General features: G+C 45.8%; 1 protein-coding gene across 1 annotated transcript in view; it reads left to right on the top strand.

Moving 5' to 3' along the window:
- The first annotated feature begins 5,459 nt into the window (after positions 1-5,459).
- NUP210 (nucleoporin 210) overlaps positions 5,460-24,733 on the top strand; it is a 524,741-nt gene continuing 505,467 nt past the window's right edge. Inside the window, exon 1 of the mRNA XM_078661451.1 lies at positions 5,460-5,932. Coding sequence (XP_078517577.1) covers positions 5,778-5,932 — 155 coding nt within the window. The 5' untranslated portion in view covers positions 5,460-5,777. The remainder of the gene's footprint in view (positions 5,933-24,733) is intronic.

Here is a 24,733-nt window from a genome sequence, read left to right as displayed (position 1 = left end):
CTGTGAAGTACATACAAGATAACATTAAAAAGTAATGTTTTCACAACACTGGCACAGTTGCTGTAATATAAAATGAAGGTAAAGCATCACATTCTTTTTATTATATTTAGAAATAATTAATCATGCCTGTGACAGTCAAAGAATAAGTAGGCGAGGCGTTTTAAAGCACAGACAAAGTGGACAATTGCCCATGGACCCAGCTTCCCAGTGGGCCCTGGTAATTTGATCTTACACTCACTCAGTCTCACCTTTGTCCATCTCTCTACCAGAACCTTGATTTACCAAACACTGTGTGACTCTCTATACCCAGTGTCATTTTAAGGATTTTGGGCTCTTGAACAAGACATACTTTTGGGTGTCGATTCCGATCCGGTAAAATGCGCTCCGAATGGTCGTACGGAGAGTTTTTTCCCCGTACGAATCGTATCCGTAGACGTCCCGTACGTACGATGAAGTACGATCCGTACTAGGTGCCGAACTCCGTACGAGTCGTACAGGACTCCGTACGACTCAAATCTCCGTACGAATCTCACTCGGAACCCGCAGTACGCGACATCGCGGCACGTTTTTACGACCCAGCAAGTACGATCCGTGTCGGGTACGCGCCGTACGACCCTTTTCCTACGGGAGCCGAAAACAGTCGTAAACGCAGAGTTCGCGCCGAAATAGGTACGGAAGGCCCCCCCCCGGGTACGGCACGTACCCCCCATGATCGCAGGGGTACGCGCCGTACCCCTGTGGTCATGCGGGGTACGCACCGTACACCCAGCGTTCATGGGGTACGCACCGTACCCCATGTGCAGTGGGTGTACGGCACGTACCCCATGTATGCTGGGTGTACGGGACGTACCCCGCATGACCAGAGGGGTACGCCGCGTACCCCTGCGATCATGGGGGGTACGCGCCGTACGGTGTGTAGGTGAGCGTGCGCTTTTCCGTACGAATCGACGTGTACCGTACGAATCGCGTACGGGTCGGCCGATCGGGATCGGAATCGTCCGGTCGTACGGCGTCTGTACGAGTCGTACGGAAACGGCTCCGGATACGATTCGTACGCCGGATTATTTTACCGGATCGGAATCGACCCCTTGGTGTTTTTGTTTGAAAGTTTGAGTTTAATTCAATATTGTTTTTTCACTCGGGCCTGAATTCGCAGAGAATTGGTGATAAAATTGAAAGTTATTCTGAAAAGGGGACCCGCAAATAAATCCTGTCTGAGATCTCAAAAATCCTTATGAAGACACTGTAAGCAGATAGTAATTACACCTTTACTGTATTGTAGAATTTGTCTAGAGTTTCATACACCTATGTGGGACACCGTGGTGCATTTTCACACAGATAGCAGATTACACTAGTTTGCAATGTGTATTTCTTCTGACCCTATATTGAGAACATTTTTATGTTAGGTGTGAGCAGTGCTTGAAATGGAATACAGAAGAACTGGCACTCACTATCTGGAGTACCTGTTTGCGTCTGAGAAGTGCTGGTGATCTTCAATTAAATGTACTGCAGCAGTACTGAAAAGCGCAGGTACTTTCCTTTTCAGATTAAAGAAGTGCAGGCACTCAGCACTTGCACATTTAAAGTGGTGGGTGTAAGTGAGCTCTTAGCTTGTTTTCTGTCATGGAGGGTGAGAAATTAAAATTGGGCGTGCAAAATGCAACTGGAACAGTTAGTTTTAATTAAAAAGACACGAATCAAGGGACTAGCCACAAAATTAAAATAACCCCAACTTGGAGCCAAAGCTCTGATGGCACCAAGCAAGTGAACCTCAACCAGCCAAGCATCTCTTCTCTTCCAGCCAAGCATCTAGTCATTCATCCTTTCACCCTTCCATCTACCCATTGATATCCACCATTTCACCTTTACATTCTGTCATCTATTCATTCTTTCTCACATCTTCAGTCTTTCACTAGTACATCCATCCATTGGCCATTTCATCAATCCATCCACACACATCAATCATCCATCCACACATCCATCATTTGACTTAAACATCCATCAGTAAAGATTTCCATCCATCAACTGATCCTATTGATCATCATTTCATCCATCCAATGTTAACCTCTTCCATGCTCATGACGAGCTGAGCTCGTCATGAGCCACGGCGCTCCGGTGCTCATGACGAGCTCAGCTCGTCATGAGCCGTGGAACGCTCGCATGCGGGGATAATTCCCCTGCTGTGCTGAGCGTTCCACGGCAGGTAATGCTCCTGTGACGAGCTGAGCTCGTCATGAGCACAGGAGCGCCGTGCCTCATGACGAGCTCAGCCTGTCATGAGCATGCGGGCGCCGTGCGCGCCCCCCCCCAGCACAGCGGGAAAATAACCCCCGCAGCGAAGGGGTTAATATTGATAACATCAATGCCAATGTTTAGAATGATACACTCGCATATATGAGCGAAATTGCATCATGATTAGCAAACTCACCCGTCATGAACTCTCCATTAACCCCGATTCAGAAATACGTGGTTAGGCAGGCTCTGGGACACATGCCTCAGGTTACTGATTGACACATCACTGGTATGATGGCACATAGCCAGCAGACAAATGTGCGGACAGGAAACTCAGGTCCATCCCCCAGATAAGTGCAGCAACACCACAATGTTCCAACGAGAGTGGCCCCAAAGCACACATGACCAGAGGGGTGCACATATTTTCAAAACATCATAAAGATAGTTGCCATTCGAAGTTAGGAACACATAGCCAATCAGGACACAGCACACAGCGATCAAGGGTCCACCATGGACAGAATGGCACCCCGGAGCGTACCTAATTGATGCACAGTACTTATTATGCCAACTGGTACTATGAAATACTACTTTGTTTTTGCATTTCTGCAAACTTCCCATGTTTTTGAGTGCTCTGAAGCATCAGGTAGTGTTTAAGTGTTCTAAAACTAGACTATAGTGCATTTCATCACAAAGATATTGTTTTTAAAGCAGGGTTTTCTTTTGTTTGGTTGCAAATTGGGAGCCCATACAGTCCTCAGACCTGCTTCTGTAACCGTGCTCTCAGCCTAAGTGTTTAATTAAACCAACTAGTCCTGTTTTGCCATATGCCTTTTCAATGTAAATTCCTATTAGAGAAACCCCAGTCTCTCCGTTTTCCATTTACTTTGCCATTCATTTGTGTTAATTATGAGCTTGTATCTGCTAAGTTGCAGATAAGGCCAAGCTGCAGCTGCTAAAGTGGGCGGTTCACAACGGCCCTGCAATGAATTTAAAATGAGGACATGCCGTTGTTTCGGATACGTAGAATAGGGTGGGCGACTTCCAGGGTGTTCAGCCCTGCCAAGTATCACGCATTAGGCGTGACACTAACGCATTCCAGTGCAGGTGTCTGCATCACCGCACGAAATGCATTAGTCACGCATAATTAGGGACCTCCGACCACCCCAGGCGTGCTATAACAATGAGCTGCAGCAACGCGGTAATTGCGCTATGGAAAGCGTTCATGTGACTGCCTGAAAATTAAATAGAATAGATTGATGAATGGTGCACTCGAGAGCTGGCAGGACAGCCTGGTGAATCACTAATAAACACACCAAGATGTCTTTCGCGGCTCATCGTCGTCGTTTTCTATTAAGGCGCGCTTCCCTGTGATCACGTGCAGGGTGATTAGCACCCCAGGCTGCAAGGCAGCCAGTCAGGAGCCTGGCGGCAGCTTTGTTTTTCAGAGCGCGCCCGTCTCTGGCAGAGCAGTACTTTTTCTTCACTTGCGAGCTGGAGTCGCACTCAGACTTTGCTGGACAAGACACTGAGGTAGGAGGCAGCCGTGGGTTTTAGTTTTAATTTGAAGTCGTGTATGGCCCAGGGCCACCCACACTCGCAGCATTCACCTGCCAAGACGTTCGCACGTTGGTTAAAAGAGGCACACATTATCCAGTCACGCTGGGGTCCCGCTTCTGAAATTCATGCACTCGATCATCTAAAGAAAAGTTTTTGAAAATAATGGAGTGCAACCATCATGCATTCATTTAGATATTATTTTGTCCGGCCTGGTTATGTTGCACCCTGAGACTTTGAAATAGCAGTTACATATTACATCACATCGGAGGCCTCCTGGAAATATCGAGTTCTAACTGTGCACGCAGGAGTCCCCTTTAAACAGCAAATGGCGAATCATGGAGCTTTGGATAATTTTTCTTTTTCATTTTGTTTTCAATGACCGGATGCATGGAAACTTTTGTCTGGACTGCATCATCGGGTTTAAGGTCATAGTTTATTGTTAATTTAGGCAGCATTCACAGCATTAAGTGCTTTTTACAATTGTGATTCTCACTATTCATTTGCATAATTGACTGAGAAGTGCTTGGTATCATTTTCACGTAGTAGGCATGGGGAGTGAGCACAATATGATTCACTGCAGAGGGTCACGTATTTCTTGGCACAATTTGTGGTCACGTGTTTGTAGATGAACTGTGCCACATGTTTAAAAGGATTGTTTCCACCTGTGTTACCACGAATTTGCTATCAGTTTGCTTGGTGGGTAACTTTGTTTGTTTTAGGGATGGTGTAATGGGGGGCTAAGCTGCCAACATTGGCACATGGTGCTAATCTGCTGGTTTCCACATTGGAGCTTATCTCTACACACATTGTAAGTCGACTGTTTGCCTATGTTTGGTTTACTTTTAAGTTTCATGGTTACTTTTACTCAGGCCACCACTCAGCACGGCGCACTGATTGGCCGAGCAGCTCACCGGCGCTGTTCACAGGCCCCTGTTAGTGCACTTTAGTTCAATTACTTCTTATAGTTTCTTGTTGCTCAAATGGGTGTAATTTCTGATATTTATATATTTCTCTATATGTTTCGTTGCTTGATTTTTGCTCGTGAGAAATTGTCACTCATAGTCGTTGAAATGTCACTCATAATTGCACTGAAATTATAAAAATGTCACACATAGCAATCTGAAACCTTGGCAGCTATGGGTGTTTTTCAGGCTCCTTAACCATGAGCCAATTGCTGTGCTCCTGGGTGCGCTCGGCAGCTCATCCTAGCCCGTCAAAACACAGCTGCTGCAATTACCTTTGTTCTTCCCCACGTGCGCCAGAAACATGCCCCCGGCGCCGTCTCGCGACAGACAACCTGTGAGGGAAGCAGCCGCGCGCGTTTCCTCGCCCGGGGCTGTCCGCCCGGGAATCAGTCAGATCTAATATTCCGCAAGCCGACGCTTCTGTTAGAGACAAAAGGGACGACGCTGCTACAGTTTTCTTTGTTGTATCTGTTCCTCGAGACCCATATGTGTCTCGTGCTGCGAGCAGCCAGTCCCTGACCTGTTTACAGCTGCACAGGGGGGCCTGCGCAGAAAGCACTTACGGCTGTCCAGCCTAAGTGCTGCTGGCGCACCGTTCTCCCCGGCTGTAATCGCGTCCCCCCTGCTTGATAAGCCACGCACCGCCCCGGGCAGGCCCAGCCTCCTCGAACAGGCACCTCCCACTCTAACCCCCGTCCGCTTCCTGCCCTGGTCCTGACGTCGCTCTAATAGCGGCAAAAGGCGGGTATTTTCTTTTCTAGAGGGAGCCACATCTCCTGCAGGAACAGCTTTGAAAATAATACAGCGGGTCCCGGCCTGCTCCCCCTGAACCCTCTATGCACCCGGACTGTCCTTACGAGCCTCCGGAATAACCACTGTAAGCGAAGGGACAAGTGCAACGGCGGCAGCTTCCATCGATATCCCGTTTCCTGTACAGAGACTCGGCTGCGGCTCTCCCTCCACCGCACAGGGCTCCTGTCATCCGAAGATAGCGGGTTTTGGTGCCCGGTCGCTGGGAGCAGCATGGCCCCGCCACATCGCTGGCTTCCCCTTTATCTGCTCCCGCTACTCTCCCTGGCACTGGCCTCCAAGCTGAACATCCCCAAGGTGCTGCTGCCCTATGCCCGGGGGACGAGAATCAACTTCACTCTGGAGGCCACGGAGGGCTGCTACCGATGGTGAGTGTGGGGTTTCAGGGCAGGGAGGGCACGGCGAGGTGACAGGAAGCAGAGCATGTCTGCAGCGGGAGCATGAAACCGCCGCAGGCCTGCACTTTACAAGCCCGGGGCACAGCTCTGGGCTACAGTTGCTAAAACGCATCCTCATCGCTTACCCACGTGCGCACAATGCTCTTAAATACGTGCATGGCTCCCCGGCCAGTGCACGGCAGCTTTGTGCATTGAACACTGCAGAGCTCCGAACCACGTGCTCAGCTGGAACCAACAGCTCCTAAACACTAGCCCAGCCCCTGAATTCAAGGGTGACACAGATCACAGCTGTTTTGTACACAGCAGAGCTCACAAGCATGCAGTTATGCAATGTTTACAAAGCTGTCCGACACATGCTTACATTAACAATCAGGCATATATCACAAAAGCATGGAAAGGATTGCCGTCTATGAAATGATGTGTGAACCATTGCAGAATTACATTAAATCAGAGTCAGACAGACACGAGACGGAGAGAAGGCTACTCTCAGAAATAGAGGGTGGGAAGCGAGGAGAGGGTCATGACGAAAGAAAGGACAGAAATCAAACCCAAGTAAGTCAAGGTCAGTTTTTCATGAAGGCTTTTTAGAGTATTAGCGGGAGAAGTCTTTACGAGAAAGCCTGCAACCTGTGGATACAAGCAGTAGAAAGAAACATTGGCAGACATCTCATACAAGCAAGTCAGAAAGTACAGATTATTATCCACCCTTTTATGATTTTTTTTATGAAATCAAATAAAAGTATCTCTCTCTCAGATTATTTCAACATTACAGCCCTAGTCTGCTATGTGTCAAACCTAGAACAGCACTTTAAAAGATAGCTCGGAGATCCCAGGGTCTGTACTCTGCACAGGGCGGGTGGAGCAGATGCTTTCTCTAGGAAAAATGTAATTTAATGTTCTTCCCTCACTCTTCTGCATATATTCACACAAAGCCTAGCACCTCGTCAGCAGCGTAACACACCGCGGAAATGAAACTGCAAAGCAGTATGTGTGATGAGAGCGAGAAACTACCAATCCCAGATTGCTTTATGCTTCACATTACTTAGGCCTCTGTAAAGCTATGAAGGCTGCTGGAGCGGCCACTTGTCGAGTCTCTTTTATCAGGCATTTGTGCGGACAGACCACGCCCCTCACCAACATGTGATAGCATATCGTGAACGCTGAGACAGCTGACCATGTGATATTTTGTGTGCATGGTAGTTCTGAAGTTAGTATTTGGAGTCATGCATGTGCAACTGCAAGGTCTTTGCTTTCTTGACTCTTTTTGAGATTGAGATAAAAAGGTGTGCTTTTTATGCCATGTGGTCCGTGCACCAGGAGTTCCCTCCTCATGGTGGTTGAGTGCAGTGTGTCTGTCCGAGAAGACCCAAGGCATCGGGTCAGAAGTAGTCGTAGTCACAGAAGTTGTTGGTTGGGCCTGCCAGTTTGTCCCGAGAAATTGGTGCATCTTTAGAGTGAGAAATGTAAAGAACAAGCTCCCTCAGAAGATGTAGCTGAATATTTGACATTTGTCTTTGAATGCACAGCAAATGTGACAAGGAAAGAACATAATTTTAATGGCTTGTTTTTACAGAAAGTGAGCCCTCATGGAAGAAAGTAAGCAAATGTGAGTTACAAACTACAAGCCACTGGGCAGCAATGGATGGAATGTATTCCCAGGGAAGCTTTCAGGAGTGCCTAACAAGTCTTTTTCATTCAGACAGCTGCACTGTCTGGTAGGCTTCGATCTAAACAGACACAGCATTTTGCTGGTCTTATTAATTTGTTCAACTAATCTTCATTACAAATAGTGTAGTTTGCTTAAAATTTGTCATTCTGATTTTGTGTCGGGCTTAACAAATGTAAGTGTGTGTGTATATTTATATGTGTATACATATGTATTACCCAATGGCGGTCATGAATAGGGAATTATAGTTATGTCAGCATTTCCATAGGAAAATGCCTTTTGTTTTGCTTATAACTTTGGCACAGTTTGACAAAACTTCCCAAAAAAGTGCTCTTTTTTGACTACTTTGTGCATGGAAAGTTTTGGGGTGATCCGGCATGCAGGAGCTGAGAAAAAAGGGAGTTCCCAAAAGGCAAAATCCCCATGCATTTTCCATAGCCGTTTGTCAGAAGCATTTTCACAAAAACTGATGAACAGAATCAAGCCAAATTCGTCAGGAAGATAGATCTTGGTCTACAGATTGTTCTTTTTGTGATTTTGTGTAAATCTGTTGAGTAGGTTTTGATAAATTAGGGTTAAAAATGAATTGTATATCTGGATGGTTTAGTCAGAGGCACGCTTGCAAGAGTCTCTGAAACATAATTTTTAAAAAGAGTGTTCTGGTTGGGCCAGGTGATTTTTTTTTTTTTTCCCCCTTGGGTGAATTCGCTCCCACTGGAGTCAGACTCCTGTGGGTGCAAGTGCTCTGATTAGCTGCCAGCAACATGAGAAAAATGTTGCAGCCATTACAGGACTGAGGAACCTACTCCCCTGGGGAGAAAAAAAACACAAAAACACACATATATATATATATATATATATATATATATATATATATATATATATATATATATTCTCCATCCCTAAGCCTCATAGGGAGACTCAAGAGGCCCCCCAACCCCGCCCAAAATTGCAGAACAGATGAGTAACTTTTGCTGAGATCCCATGCGATTGCAGGAACAAAAAAAATATATATGGTGTGCTTTTTTTTTTTTCTTTCTTTCTTTTTCAACATATATTAGGGGAGTCCGTGATGGTCCCCTCCCTGAGCCATTATAGGCCTGGGAGCCCATCCAAAAATGTTAATGTTATCACTGACATATACACCTAACTATAATCTTAACCTTATGTTTTTTTTGTTTTTTTTTTCAGTCAATTTCTACGTTTAAAATAAAAACTAAAAGTAGATTTTTTTTAATGCATCTAACTTGGAGGCCTATTAGGATGGCGGACGGATCTGCGTCCGTCCGCCACCCCCGAGGTGGAGGGACCGTCCGCAGGGGCAGCGGCGCAATTAGGATGTGACCACCACCCTGGCGGTCACGTCCTATATCTTTAACCTTGCGGTGGGTGCTGCTTGAAGCAGCACCCGCTGCAAGGTTAAAAAATGCATGCTTTGCATTTACATGCACAAAGCGGCAGGCACCGCGCGGTGCCTGCCGCTTTGTGCATGTAAATGCAGGGGGTACCATAGGTACCCCTCATGTGCACCCTCACCCCGCCTTCACCCTGGGGGCCTGCAAGGGGCCCACAGAAGCAAAGTTCCACATGCTTTTCCACAGCGGAAAAGCCGCAGTGGAAAAGCATGTTTAAACACTCATCCCAACTGCATTTTAAAAAAAAAAAAGATTTTTATTATTTTCCAGAGTAACAAACATACACGTTGACATTTAATACGACCACAGTATTATGCAAATTTGGATACACAGGTGCATACACACGAAGTTTCAAACCACATTACCATGCGTGATATATCGCTGTTCATCCTACCGGGGTCATCAGCCCCTCAATTCCTATCTTATTCCCCATCTTCTTCCTTGTCGGAGCTTGTGACGTCATTTTCCGGTAATGGGTCACATATTTCCCCTCTATATATATATATATACATTCCAAGAAGTCCATATTTTTTCCATTTGCGAGGGCAGGCCCTAGTTACGTACACCGCCCGTTCTGTCAACATTAGTATGTCCATGTTCCTGCTCCACTGTGCTAAGGTGGGTAATTCTGATGCACCCCATTTTTGTGCTATATCTCTCTTTGCCACCATGATGGCCAACATGCCCCATATTTGCCCATATCTGGCTAAATCATTCGGATCCCAAATATTCAAAATACATTTACGTGGCTCTGGTGTCAGGGATACCTTAAGTGTTTGTGAAATAGTGCGCATCACTTGTCGCCAGTATGCAGTTATGAATGGGCAGTCCCAGAGGGTATGGAATAGTGTACCTTCTTCACCACAGCCTCGAAGACAATAGGGATGCGGTGCTCATTGCAGTTTGTGTAGCGTGGTTCTAGTATAATATATCCGATGTAGGATTTTAAGCTGTACTAATATGAATTTGGCTGAAATGCCCACCTCCCTTGGGGACGCCAGCGCCTCATTCCATTTCGTATCATCCATGTCGCCCAGCTCCTCTACCCACCTCTCTCGTAATTTCAATATAGGGTCCAACAGGTTATTGATCCGCTTACGGTAGGTAATCGAGGTTGCACTACGCTGCATGTAATCAGTGAGTAGTCTATCTTCTAACGGTGAGGATTCCGGGACATCGCTGTCTATTGGTAGTGCCTGCAATAACGCGTGTCTGATCTGCATGTATCTGTAGGATTAATTCGGTCCCAGGTCATATTGCTGTTGGAGCAGGGTGAACGGGATCACGGTCCCTTTATCCCATAAGTCTCCCACTGTGGATATTCCGATGCTATCCCATTGTGTAAACCCCTTACTCCGTCTCAGTTGCCCAAGTGCCTTAGTGTCCCAGAGTGGGGTGAGCTTAGTGATCGTTCCCTTCCACCCCAATTTCGCTAGTGCCATATTGCGTCCGTATGTTTCGTGGGTCCTACCAATTTCGCCGCCTGGCTTCTGTTGTAGAGTACTGATAGCATGCTGTCTGTGCCTAATTGTGCCCTGTCGGTCCTGTAGGCCGGGTCATCTCGGGGTGTATGAATCCATTGGTTCACAATTTTGAGTTGTGCGGCCCAATAGTACATTTGCAAGTTTGGCAGCACAATCCCCCCCCCGGTACCAACTTCTGTTCAGTTTGATATGGGCAATGCGTGCCGGACGGTTACTCCACAACAGATTGGAAACCATTGCCGTCACCTGCTGAAAGTATCGTGGCGAGACCGGGTATGGGGTGTTTTCTAGGGCGTACAGAAATCTTGGAAGAGCCATCATTTTGTAGAGCGCTGCTCTACCAAGGAGCGTTAGTGGCAATGACGCCCGGTGTTTCACCTCATTCCGCAGACGTTCCAGGGGAGGTTTCAGATTTTTTTCAAAGAACTCCATTGAGCTGTCGGTGATATATATGTCCAGGTATTTGAAAGAGCCCGAGGCCATCATCAGCGGGCAGTCCGCAGCTAGTGAGGGCTCAGGCCCCCTCAGAACATATATAACGGATTTTGACCAATTTAGAGTATAGCCCGATGTTTTCCCGTGGGCATCACAGAGTGCGAGGAGCGCTGGAATGCTCCTGTCCGGATCCATTAAGTACACCAACATATCGTCGGCGTAGAGCGATACACGATCCTCCCAACCCTCCTTCCAGCTAATCCCTTTCAGCAATGGCGTTGCTCTAATCAGTGTCGCCAGCGGTTCTAAGACCAGGGCAAATAGTAAGGGTGATAAGGGACAGCCCTGACGGGTCCCCCTTGCCAGCTGGATTGTGTGCGAGATGTGACCATTAGCAGTAATCTGAGTGACTGGATTGGAGTATAGGAGGCGTATCCAAGCCATGTACTTAGTGCCAAATCCCATATGGGACAGGACAGCGAATAGGTGCCCCCACTCTACCATGTCGAACGCCATTCTGGCATCCAAGGAAAGAATCACCGCCGGTTCTAATAACGATGGAGCTCGTGCCAGGACCCCGTGCACACGCCGGAGATTAAGAGCAGTGCTCCTATTAGGCATGAAGCCCGATTGATCTGGGTGTATCAACAGCGGAAGATGGGTCATTAGCCTATTGGCCAACAATTTCGCGAGAATTTTTGCTTCTGCATTGAGGAGGGATGTGCAGATTCTGCCGTGGGATCCGCCATATGGGCCACGTTCGCCGTGTGTAATGATAGTTCTAACTCAGAACGCTCCCGTTGGTGTGACTTTTTGTGCCCAGTAATTGAAGCTGTTGCTTGTCCTCGGAGGACCATCTTGTATGCCTCCCACAGAACCGAGGGAGAGGATACAGACATTTCGTTTTCATCAAAGTAGTACTTAGTTGCATTTTTGAGGTCTTTCTTAATTTTGGGGACCTTCAGATAAGTAGGGTATGTGGGGTATATCCTTTTACGAGTCTTTTCCCAGCTGGAGAGAGTTAATACCAACGGAGAATGGTCTGATATTCCCCTGGGCAGTATATCTCTGGTATCTACGTCGCTCAATCAATTGCCAAGCAGCAAGAAATAGCCTATACGGGATAAACTGTTGTGTACTGGTGAGTGATAGGTGTATTGCTTCGTAGTGGGGTGTTTGTGTCTCCAAATATCTGCCATGCCCATTGCTGCTAGGAATCCCTGGAAATTGGAAGAACTTGACGTATGTGCCCGTATCGGGAACCTGTCCAATACTGGGTCTACCACTGAGTTAAAGTCCCCCCCAACGATGGTATCTCCTGTTGGGAGATTCAGTAGAAATTCTCCCAGTGCCGGCAATGCTGCCGTTTGAAGGGCTGGCGGTATATAGACCGACACTACGTTTAGCAGCCGGCCCTCCCACTGTCCATGGACCTTCGCAAAACGTCCTTGGTCATCCACCCTGTGCTGTAAGGGGACACAACTGCATTTTAAGGTCTCCTCCGTACATCACATGATTCAGACACGCTTTGCACCTCTCACAATCCTTGATGTCCATCACCTACTTGAAGCTTGACCACACCAAAACAAAGTTACGTTTCTGCTGTTAAATGAGAACAGCAAGCAACTGTGGGTTCAAACTTGGTTCAGAGACTTAAACCTGGACTGATTTGAATCCAAACTTTTACCTCATGCCAAGTCTCTCCAATTTATTCTGGATATCGGTCAAACCCTCAAGGAACACATTAGCAAGACGACTAATACAGCTTTGTAGCTGTTCTCTCTACTAAACTGTTCCTCCCAGAAAATGACTTCTTGACTACTGTTGAAGCTCTCAAAATCACACATCTGGGTGGCAGTACCCTCCTCCACAGTCTTCCAGACTCAGCCGGTGCCCCTTTAAGAACATTCAGCATGCAGCACTATACCTCATCATCGGCCTGAGGAAAAATTACCACCTCTTCTCACCCTGAAAGAACTTCACTGGGTCACCCCTTTTAAGCTGCATCACCTTCAAAACTAGCTGCATCATCTAGAATGCCATCACAAACACCACCCCTGACTATATGGCTAGCAAGCTCACCTTCTTCTTTTGGTCCTTGTCACACATCCAGCCAGGACACCATCAGTTTGGAGACAAATAAGTACAAAAATGATAGAACAAGGCAACAATCCTCCACAGAATCTGCAACATCTTTGTAACCCTCAAGAGTGCCCCAGCCCTGCTTTGGTTTAGGAAGAATTGAAGCGAATTCTTTCAAGAACACTACATCATGATGCAGTCGCAGTTCACTCTCTTCGAATCCAGCTACCCCTTTAGTCACTCGTGGACTGTATTTTTGCCTTTATTTTTACCTTTCTACATATTTGCTGTGTAGTGTCTCACAATGTTGAGGCAGCTGTATGGTGGAATGTTAGCGCTATGGAAAACACACAAACAGTTTTAGTTATTACTGGTGTAGGACCATGCAGGGATTGCAGTGTGTGTATCAATCGGTACAGCAGTAGTGGGTCTCAGGTTGACCTCTGATAGGATAAGCTAGGTTGAAGTGGTGTTTGAGGTTTTCCGCCAAAATTGTGATTTTCAATTTTTGCTCAGATCACCACTATGTTGCTTATGGTTGGGCGTTTCACCTGGGTTTCTAGAGTCTTGACTAGCTTATGGCTGCCGATGGTAGGCACGTGGTGTTAAGGATGGTTCATAGGAAGATCTAGGGGCTGCACAGGATATACTTGTGCATGGGATACCAGCTCTGAAAAATGTGACCACTTGGGGAACTCTTGGTATTGTTAATTAAGCAAACATTGTTCGTTTCACAGACACAGCTTTATGGCATGTCATGGAGTGTCACTGATATTGGGTCCTTTGAAAGTTGATCATCTCCACATTCTATTTTGTCTGTAGTTTGAAGTGTCTGGTGAGAACCTTGGTGGTTGTTTCATGGTTTTAGGTCAATGTACTCCCAATTGGAATCACACTGTGAGACAGTAAAGAAATGTTGTTTGGAATAAAATAAATCCTAACTCTGTTAGAATTGGTATGTGAGAAGTATGATTAGATATTCATACTGAGTAGGTCTCATTCAGTTAAATATAGGAAAGCCCCATGCACTGCAAACTTTTATAAACCATTCATTGTTCAATCACGCCGTCACCAAAAATACCGATTCTCCTAGTGTGCAAAAGTGAGAATTTAAGGCTCATTCAAATACATGGTTTTAGTAGTATGAGCTAAACTAGGCACACGCCATACAAGCACATCCATGCACATGCCGTGGGCAAATCAAATACAAATTGGAAAATATAAACAGGAATTCGGGCAGATAAAGAAGCCCACCCCCTTCCTGCCTTCCCATTAAATCATGAGATAATGGAATGCGTTCTCCAAACTTAAAATTGCATCGGGCACGTTATAGAATAACATCCAATGGATAGAAGCGCAGCTCAAAGCAATAACAAAATACTCGCATTCTATAACTTATTGTAACAATTCGTCAACTGGCTGCATCAATGCTCCTAACTAGTTAGTACGTGTCTTTTTTGTCAGTTCGAAAGGGGGCTGAAAAGCAGTCGACGATTTCCAGCTGTTTTTGCATTTTGTTGGTGTTTTTCTAGAACGCTATGGGGGAATGTTCCAACATACATTCTCCACGGGTCGACCACGTGGCTTCTAACGTTAAAGCATTTTAAGCAATCATAGGTTCGAAGCAGGAGGTTATCTGTGGTCACGCTGGGATAAGACCGTGTTAAAGGTGTCAAGATTATCTGAGCAGTGAAAAGCTACAGTGTTATTTCAGCTTCTGAAGTTTTGTCGACTTAACTTTCTTATACACTGATGCCTTTGTTCCACTCGGAAGCTTCATGTTTCCAAATATGTAGTCTTACTCCTAGGAACGCGTTGAAGTAGGGTTCCCTTTAACATTCGATCTTTAATGTAACATTTATTAATGGCGTTTGGAAGCAAGCATGCAATTTGCTGTCGCAATTATTTTTATTTCTTTCCTGAAGTGTGCATAGTGCTGTTGATGTTTTCGGTGTTACTAGTCCACCTCGCCTGGCAGAAGCGAACTACCCAGTTCCCTGATAAGCACCATTATTAAGTCTCTCTTCAGTATAGACTCCTTCCTTGGAGTGTTCTTTCACAAGGGTGAAAGTGGTCAATTCTTCTTTTATTTTAATTTTTTATTTGTTATTGAATTTTCAAAGACAAACCATGAGAATAAAGACAAAAAGCAACACATAGCTGAAAGGAATAGGCAAGACAATAAACAATAAAAAGCAAATGCATATCTCTAAAATCGCCACTCTTGGATCAAAGAAACAATACTGATAAAGAGGGGATTGAAGGGGGGGGGGGGCAATGAGCAGACCGGCAGGGAAAAGCACCTTAGGTGGTGAAGCGACGGGGGTGAGAAGGCAATATAGCACATAGTTGTAGTAAGTGGTCAATATCTCTTGGAGAATCGGGGAGCCATGTTTGCCATGGTTAACTCCCTGGTGCTCACAGAATAGGAGCTGGAATAGGAGAGCAAAAGCTACTTGCATTACTATTAAGTGGGGTTGGTCAACACTTGACTGACGCTGACGCTGGGGATCACGGTTCGATCCTCGGCTCTGGCGGCAGGGGTCTGCCTAGCACCGTGCGACTCTTGGCAATAGCTCGCTTAATCTTCCCAATGGCCCCAGCGCCGAGATACCCCTTTTGGGGGGTGATTCGAGCGCTATACAAGTACTGGATTTACATTTACTTGTATGTGTCGTTTGTTTGACTGTAGTCCTGGTCTGTGTGTATGCCTGATTATGTTGGCAGTGTTTGTTACTTGTTCAAGGGATTGATTGTGGAGTTTTGTGCTTTCCTGTTTTCATAGCTACTTGGGCCCCAGTGGCATGGTGGGCAACCTGAATAAGTGCTGTGAGCCACAGGTGGCAGGCAGTTGCTGGGGCGGAAGAAGCTCTGCTGGGCTCCTGCATTGTTTTTTTGGGGGCATCTGCTAGGCCAGTCTGGCAATGAGATACCATGTGGAGTCCCTCAAAATGCACAGACAGCTGATATAGGTTTATGAATCCTTATTTGATGCGATATTTGTGAGCATAGGACTTCGTGAAGCCAGATGTTCATGCAGGTGGGAAATAAGTTTGGATCAGGGAGTTGCAAGCTCAAAGGGAAGTTGGACCCCTCTGTGGCCTCCAGCTAGATTTCCCATGGCCCTCAAACCCTTTTATGCTTATCTTAAGTTCTACAGAGCAAGTAAGAGTTGTCTTCATGGACTAAGTTGCAGAGAACTGGTCAGTACTCTGACTTCTCCAGGCTTGCCAGATGCTCTTACTGGCTAATTAAAATGTGTATCCCCAAACTTTGATTCTGAGGAGTAAATGACGATCACAGTGTTATAGACTGAACATCTTATTCTAGTTTCAACTAGAGTATAAAGCATGAATGCAATTACAGTAATAGTAAGTAAAATATTAATACGGTAAAAGCCAGCAATCTAAACATGAACAAAATACCTACAATTTTAATAAGCGTTAATGGGAGCCTATATTTTCTGCTAGTTTCTCAAAGTACTCCATCATCATAATCCATACTACTTCTCTTCGCTTGCGAAAGCAAGTATGCCCTTCAAACAGGTAAAGTCCAAGTCCATGGACACAACTCTCTCAAGTCTAGCATAGAATCCCAAACGTTGAATGACTTCCCTCTCGCAGCTGGAACCCCAGTAGGTTTTATGCATTGTTGCACTGGAAAATTGTATGAAGTATCTTTTCACTTGATCATAAGCTGTGCATTACGGGGTGTATCAAGCAATAGGAATAAGTACGTGGGAATTTTACAGTTTTACAAGTAGAATAGAGACCAATGCACATTACTGATACTCAAAGCCAAATGTTAAATGAACGCATTGGTAAACATATGCAATATTTTCTACATTAGTTGTATGCCATGCACTCCTTGCAAACCATCATCGGTCATGAAGATCTTTAACAACATAAGCATGTGTTCATAACAAATAAGGGATTGCAAGGTGTACCTTGTTTGGAGAACACGCGGATTTTACTCCGCATACCGTTACAACACGGTTTTTAGAACGCAAGTCGTAACCACGACTTGCGCTGGAGGGCGCAACAGGACAAGGAATAATTTAATTTACTATCCAACACCTTCCCTACTGTACGTAGGCTGGTGTTGGAATAGTAAATTTAAAAATTCCGAAGTCTGCACCCCTACAACGCAAGTCGTGGTAACGACTTGCGTTGTAAAAACCGCGTTGTAACGGTACGCGTGGTAAAACCATGCGTCGTACCATCATACATCCACCTTGTTTTTCTACTTGAGCTCTCATTATGAGTTGGACATTACATTTCAATAAGTGTGGTAACTCCAGTTGCCGCACATATTGGAACTAAGAGTATTGCGCTACAAATCACACACCACGGATACATTTTAGCTGGCCAAAACTGACTATATTTATTACATGGGATAAAAGACTGATAAATACTGCTACCTGGAGAATATTTTATGTGAAGTACCAAAATCTACTTGTTCTTCGCCAATATTGGGGAAAACTTGTAAACGGAGTCAGATTCTTATAAGAGGCTGGAATTTTTTACCTAAAACTGGCCAATAATTTAGTATAGACCTCTCTATGCATGTCAATAGGAGTATTTTAATCTGTTAGTCTTTGTTTTTTGCAGTCTGAATGTTTTCACAGGGAACCCTGTTGCTCTGGAAACTTGAATACATTTAAATTACATCAAGCAGGTTGGTGTGTCACAGGCTTCGGAGAACTTCGTGCTGGAGGCATGCATGGACAAACATGATAGCTGGACACATTGCACAAGATCAAAGGGAAGAGTGAGAGCTGCAATCGAAAGGTAGCACGTGAACACAAGAAAAAAGCATCTTTTGCTGAAATATCTATGATTCATTAACACATCCCAACAAAACTGTCTACATGCATCCACATCCCCATCGAGGCCTTATCTCCATATTTGTGAGTAAATAGAGAGAAATCTCTAATAGGCAAGCTCCTGCAATAATTGAAAATTGCGGGACTCAAGGTGCGAACAATTCTGTTGTGAGATATAAAAATGCGGCAGATATTTTGTCAATAAATGATTCTGAATCTGTGTTCTCGGGAGCCTATTTTTTTTTCAGTCCCGGTTTTCACATGAGCCCTGTTATTTTGGACCCTAAAACCACTGGGCGCAAGCGCACACGACACACCTTCAGATAGCGCTGTGTCGGCTAATTTAACAAGCATTTGCAATGCAATAGGTCTCGCATTAGGAAAGTTTGAGATATTGGTATTGTAAATGACAAATTTTGTATTTATGTGTTGGTTTTGAAAATAGCTAAATTAATAGCTTTGTCATTTACAATTCCAATAGTTTTAACTTTCGCAAATGTGACACCTAGAACATTTGTAATGCAATATGTGTTGTCTTTACGTGACTTAGATGTATTGATATTACAAATAACAATGGCTTTTATTTTTTTAATAATTAATACTTAAATAAAAGGTATTGTAATTTATATTGGCAATAGCTTAAACTTTTGTAAATAACTTTTGTGAAGGTTATGTTCAGTGTATTTTATAGTGACGAAAATCTAAGAACAGAAGTGATATTAACTTCTTTTTGAAACATTGAGAGAACATAATTGAACCAGTTGTTTTTTAATGATTGCACAGATTTATGCTGTGGTGGCGACGAGTGATGCTGTGGCGTTGAGTGATGCTGTGGTAGCGCATAGTGATGTTGTGGTGCCCCTGAGTGATGCCGTGGTGGTGCTGAGTGATGCAATGGTGATGCGATAGAGGGAGGGAGGGCGATAGATAGATAGAGGGAGGGGGATAGATAGAGGGAGGGCGCTAGATAGATAGCAGTATGCCTGGTGGATAATGATTTTTACCACTGGCGTTTCAAAGCTTAAGACTAATTAAATCCATGTGAACACCAGGCTTGTTATTCTAAGCTATCGCTCAGAAGTTGCATAGTGAGCAGTCTGGACTTACTCCAGGGGGTGGTAAGGGAATTGGAGCTCGCATTCAGTGACAATCGTGTGATCACACTCAAACTCCCTCAGTGTGCGGCTGATAAATATCTTTTTAGGTACACTGATTCAAAGGGGGTTTAGGATAAAACCCCTAAAATGTCTTCAAATGTCTCTGGGCGTGCAAAGTGTCACACAAATGTGATAATGGAGAGCTGCCCGCCCTCATCACAAACGTGGGAGGGCTGGCTCTGCACAAGTGGTTCACAAAGAAGGCCAAATAAAATCAAACCTGTGGGAGGATGTGGAGTAATGGTCAGAGCCTCCGACTTTGGACCTGGGGAACTAGGCTCGAGTCTGAGTGTGGGCTCAACATCCTGTGATTCTGGGCAAATCACTTTATCTACCCGTGCCTACTAAAAAAATTATAATGTATACTAACGTAGATGGTGCTCATATAAAGCGCTCCAATACCTTCAGGTCCAGTTCGCGCTATATAAAATCGCAAAAAAAGGCATTTGTGCACCCTCCAAATCAGTAAGTGCACGAGTTTCAAGCCGGCTAGGGCAGCGCCTCCTTTCACCCGTAAGTGGTTGATAGAATGCGTGCCACTAAGTGCGGTGTGTAAGCGCCGATCAGGTACCATGTAGGCACATTCCTCTTCCGTGGGAGTCTCTGCTTATTACTTTGGCTCGGACTTCAAGAATGTCAACACGTTAAGTGCTGATGGCAGAGTTTGGAACTTTCCTTTGGAATTCAAATTTGACCTTTGAAAGTGGGAGCGCAAGGTCGCAAAACCAGACCGGCCTCTGGTTCATCGACATTCTCCAATATTGAAGCGAGGGAGGGTGTGCAGTAGCAGCATCACACACACAACCCACTGGTTAGGATTAACATAAAATAATCAACGCCTGTCCGAAGGGGTATAATCTGGGTATAGCGCATTGAAGTGGCTTTACCCAAGAACTCGCTGTGAAGACAGCGGTGGTAGAGGATCAGGCGGAAGGCGCTATATCGAATCACACAGCGTGGAGGAGAATGCGAGTATTGACCCCACTCCGAGGGCGGCGCCTCCGAGGCGCCCAGTGAAAAGTTCCACTCTGACAAATAAATATTCCATCAGGGCGGGGGTGCCAGGGTCCGCCCGGCGCATCTTTATCCGGAGGGCCCGGTCTGGGCTCCCTACACCTCCGCTAGAGCGCTCGAGGTGCGCCCCGTTGCCCAGGATAACACACTTGCTCGGGGACAGGCACCAGGAATTCCCCACGCCCGGTCGGACACATTCCACAAGACATGTACGGTTTACTTGGTTTTTTTTTAACCCCGTAGTACTTACACTGTTACTCCATCTCCTTAGATCGCTGTGGATGCCCCCTCTCCCCTGAAACCCGATCCCATCGTGACACAACAGCTCGAGGCAACAGGACATTAAAGCTTTGCAATATGGATGAAATCGACTTCATCATTGGGCCACAGGTAATGAATTCTAAACATGGGAGACTGGATATGAGCGATCATAAGCAGGCCAGAGGCATTCCTCTTGGCATGCTAGGAGAGCTTCAGACTGCCGGCCAAGCGACTAGACGCAATGCAATACTCGCAGGAAGATCTGAAAGGCAGGGGTGCAGTTCTGCAAGATTGTATTCTCATTGATCATACATTTACTCACAGCCTCGGGAGACCCTGCCACGAGCCTTCTGCATTCATTTCTCACACGTGTAGGCACCGCTTAGCATTGCAAGTCTTCTGCTGAATTAAATACGTGGCTTCATAACCACACTTTTTTTTTTTTTTTTCCTCTAATAATATAAGGTTTAAAGACACCGAAAGAAGGATGAAGTTGAGCTTAATCCCGTGGCTGACACAGGGCTCAGCTCGAAGCGCCCACTTTTCTAAGCGCCTCACAGATCCAAGCGCTACACCTGGTCCTCCACACCCACCTCATGTATAAAAACAGAATTGGACGCATATTACGCTTCGGAGAGACAATTTCCATGGCTAGGATACAACAAGGCGGTGCTTAGCGCGGCCGCGCCAATCCGCTGCAGGCGGGACAGGAAGCGTGGCGAGGCACCGCCCACCGGCAGTAGAAGACTAGCCGGGCAGAGGCGGGCGGCCGGATAGTGACGGATGCCGCGCGCGGGACTCCAGGACACCCTGCACCACTGACTGACACCGGGACTCTGCGGGTCTGATTTCAATGCGTCCCCGTCTTCAAACAGGCCAGGTGATGCGGCGGAGATACCAGGGGAGTCGCGACAAAAGAGCCAGGTGAGTGGGGGGCACGTGTGTGTGTGTGTGCATGGGGGGCGTGCGTGGCTGTGTGTGTGCGTGTGAGCCCGTGGGGGGGCTGTGTGTGTGCGCGCGTGCGCTTGTATGTGCCTGCGTCTGTGCCTGCGTGTTTAGGTGGGAATCTGAGGCAGGGGATGTGCACGGCGCCGGCCTGGACGTGCGCGTCCACAGACACCAATCGGCGCGCGTGCCCGAACCCGGTCTCAGATTCCCAGGAGACAGGCAACTCTAGTTGTCGAGCTGGACAATGCTCCGCATTGTTCTCCAGCTCGACCTAAAAATGAGTTGCTCCTGGAACAAGGGTACTGCCAGCCTCGGGCTGGGACTTTACAGCCATGTACATCACATACAAAAGACGTACCAGCTCGATCAGTTCAGGACTGAATTCAAGTTACAGCGGTAGAACCACAAAACGGTTATCCATTTCCATAAATTCATGCATCTTTCCCTCCCTAGCCCATCCTATATATATATATATATATATATATATAATGCTGCACTGTTTATCCATTCCCTCTGCATATGCTATGTCAACTGCGAATCCGTGTATTAATGCCATGTTCTATGGTTATGCGTCTATAAAGCGCTTGGATACCCTCGGGTCTAGCCAGCGCTATATAAAACTCCCAAATAAATAATAATGTGCATAGATGCAACTGCTGTGCAACATGTTAAAAAACATTGGCAAAGCCGCTTGATTTTGCATAGGCGAAATGTATTGGTTTTGCCAGTGCTTGGTGTGCTATGTCCACGTGCAGTGGTCACGTGTGCCTTGGGCTGGGTGCCCAGCGTGTTATAGTGAACATGTGACACAGCGTTGGCATTTATGGAGAAGACCTCGGGGGCTTCTCTGTGATGGGCTCATCCAGCCTTATGTGAACCTAGGCGTAGTGTGACTCGAGCTGCATCCATCTTTGAGAGCCCCAAACAGTGTGGGGTCATGGTGACCTTTCCTCCCCCTCCACTGTCGTCGAGGTGTTTTGGTGAGGGCCACAGAGTGCCTGACTTCGTGACCCCAAGACGGAAATAGAATTGTGCGTTCTTGTGCACAAGCGCCCTTTGTTGTTGCAGTTGTCCCACACGCAGGGCCATTGCCCCACACGCAGGGCCATTGCCTCTTCTTCCCTCCCTCCTGACAACACTTACGTATTTATGTGCTCCGACTCCACCCCCCCCTCCCCCCCCCCCCCCCATAGCTGGAAAAACAAAAAAATACCCCTCTGCTCCATCGTAGCTTTCAGACTGGAAACGTTTAGCACATAAAGTAATACGCATTTCAGAGTAAATATGTACCATACACTATCGCTCAAAAATGCACCACGCTGGCCCATTAAAAGCAGCAGAAGAATAGCTGGAACGCGGTCTCGAGTGAATTTATCTTGGCTATTTTCTTGCCTCTTCGCTGCCCCCACCCTTTATTTTTCTCAGCCAAGCCAAAATCCAAATTTCGTGCATGTGTTTAAAGTTGGTAAACTAATATTGGTTTACGAGCCTCTTTGTCTGCCTTTTCGTTTACACGGTTTAGAAGTTTGCTTTGCTGTGCTGCGAACCGCCCTTTCTTCCGTTGCACCACACGCCAGGTCATACTTTGTTTCTTTGTTTATATTTAACCTCTCTTTAAGTTTAATGGGACTTACAGACAGGCACGTGTTAATAATCGGGAAAGTGAAACTGAAAGTCACAGCATGCTTGGTTCCATTGGGTGTAAAATTGGGGCTTTTTAGGATGGAGCTCATTCATCAACAAGGTAAAGAGGAGGGTTGACCCACGGTACTGGGAAATGTTGACCAATTACTTTATCGACGTTACATCTGAAGTAACTGAAATACTTGGCACAAATGGGAGAATAACCCGTTTGCATGAGATCAGCTGACGAAACGTGTGCCTTCCAAGGGCGACGCAGCCGCAGATGTAATCAAGGCTCTGCAGTTAAAGGTGGCGTCTCAGATAAATGTATCTTGGCAGAGAGTCAGAGACATTCGGTGTTGTGAACAGTGCTGCCCCGGAAGATGATCCAGCATTTACAACAGAGGTCTTTGTAATAATTAATTATTCAGCCTTGGCCTCGAAATCATACCTCGCTTTGTACAGAAATAGTTACAGAGAAATCAGACCAGCTCAATGTAGTGAACCATGCATGACTTACTTCACATCGGATGCCCGAGGAGGGTTTAAATGCTGAAATGTATCTTTTAAAAATTGATGAAATTTCATTTTAAAAAAATGATACATTCGTATACGCAACATGTTTTGGATTCGGTAAAACTAACCGCAAATCTAAGTTCAGCTGAAGTAATGCCATGTTATGCAACGATCCGGTCACCTGCACAGGGACCTCCAGGGACAATTGTGGATGGGGAGTGATGCTTGTAATGCCACCAAGCAGGGTAGTAATCTTATGGTTATGATAATTTTGAGTACAATACAATTTGGGCAATATCGAAGGCTCCAGATACAGTGAGTACTAGCAGTTTGGTACACCATTAAATTAGCTGATACCGCCCATTTTCTTTATAGTGTACACTATTTATGCTAAATTGAAACAAATGCAAAAAGAACAATTGTTGGACAGAATGCTTAAAGAATGTCAAACATTCACCCCCAGACAGAGATCTAGATCTAAATCCATCGCTTTGTTGCACACCATGCCATTCCAGTTTGGACCCAGCCATATGCAAATCAGTCTTAACCCTGCTCCTCATGGTAGCAGTCCAGCCTGAACTGCCAGGTCAGGTCCTCCCTGGAACGGACACAAGCACCCTGGGGCCGGTTTCAGGCTATTACCCCGCATCGGCCAGACTAGCTTGACTCCAGTGACATGGTGAGCATGGGACCCACGTCTGGGCATAGTCTTCCCACTTAGGCAGTTTGAACTGGACTGTTCCCAAGAGGAGCAGAGTCTAGACTGATTTGCATATAGCTTGGTTCAAACAGGGGTGGGGTGGTGGCCAAAAAAGCAACGGATTAAACTCAGATCTGTTAACTGGGAGTGAATGTTTTCATTGTTCAGCATTGTCCATCAAATGTTCTTTTTGCTATAGAATATAAACAAGCTGCAATGTAGACCAAAAGATGATGGTTACTGGTGTCTGCATGCTAATTAAGTCCAGTGTTGTAGAGCAGATATCCCCACCTCTCTTTTGGTAATATGTTTTGTTAGAAAGTTTCACAACTATCAAGTACATACGTTTTGAAGTAATGATTGTGGACATTGAAACCGCTGTACACCAGCGATACTTCACAATCACTGTGTGTACCTCTGAGGTTTACCAATAGATTATCCTGAACATCTGTATGTTTGCAAGAATGATTTTGGCAAGGTGGAAGATGGATGCTGCCCACAAAAGACAACAAGGACAGACTCGCCCCGAATTTGGCGAATACCAGCACTTTTAAAAGAGTTCTATTGCTTTGTTTCCACTGGTGACATTTGTAGTTGACATCAGTGCTGAAAAAAATCCCATTGTTTCTGTGACAATGGTATACT

This window comes from Lissotriton helveticus, chromosome 9 (genome assembly GCF_964261635.1).
Source record: "Lissotriton helveticus chromosome 9, aLisHel1.1, whole genome shotgun sequence".
Taxonomy (NCBI): domain Eukaryota; kingdom Metazoa; phylum Chordata; class Amphibia; order Caudata; family Salamandridae; genus Lissotriton; species Lissotriton helveticus.
Note: the sequence above shows the minus strand (reverse complement) of the source record. Positions and strands in the feature narration are given on the sequence as shown.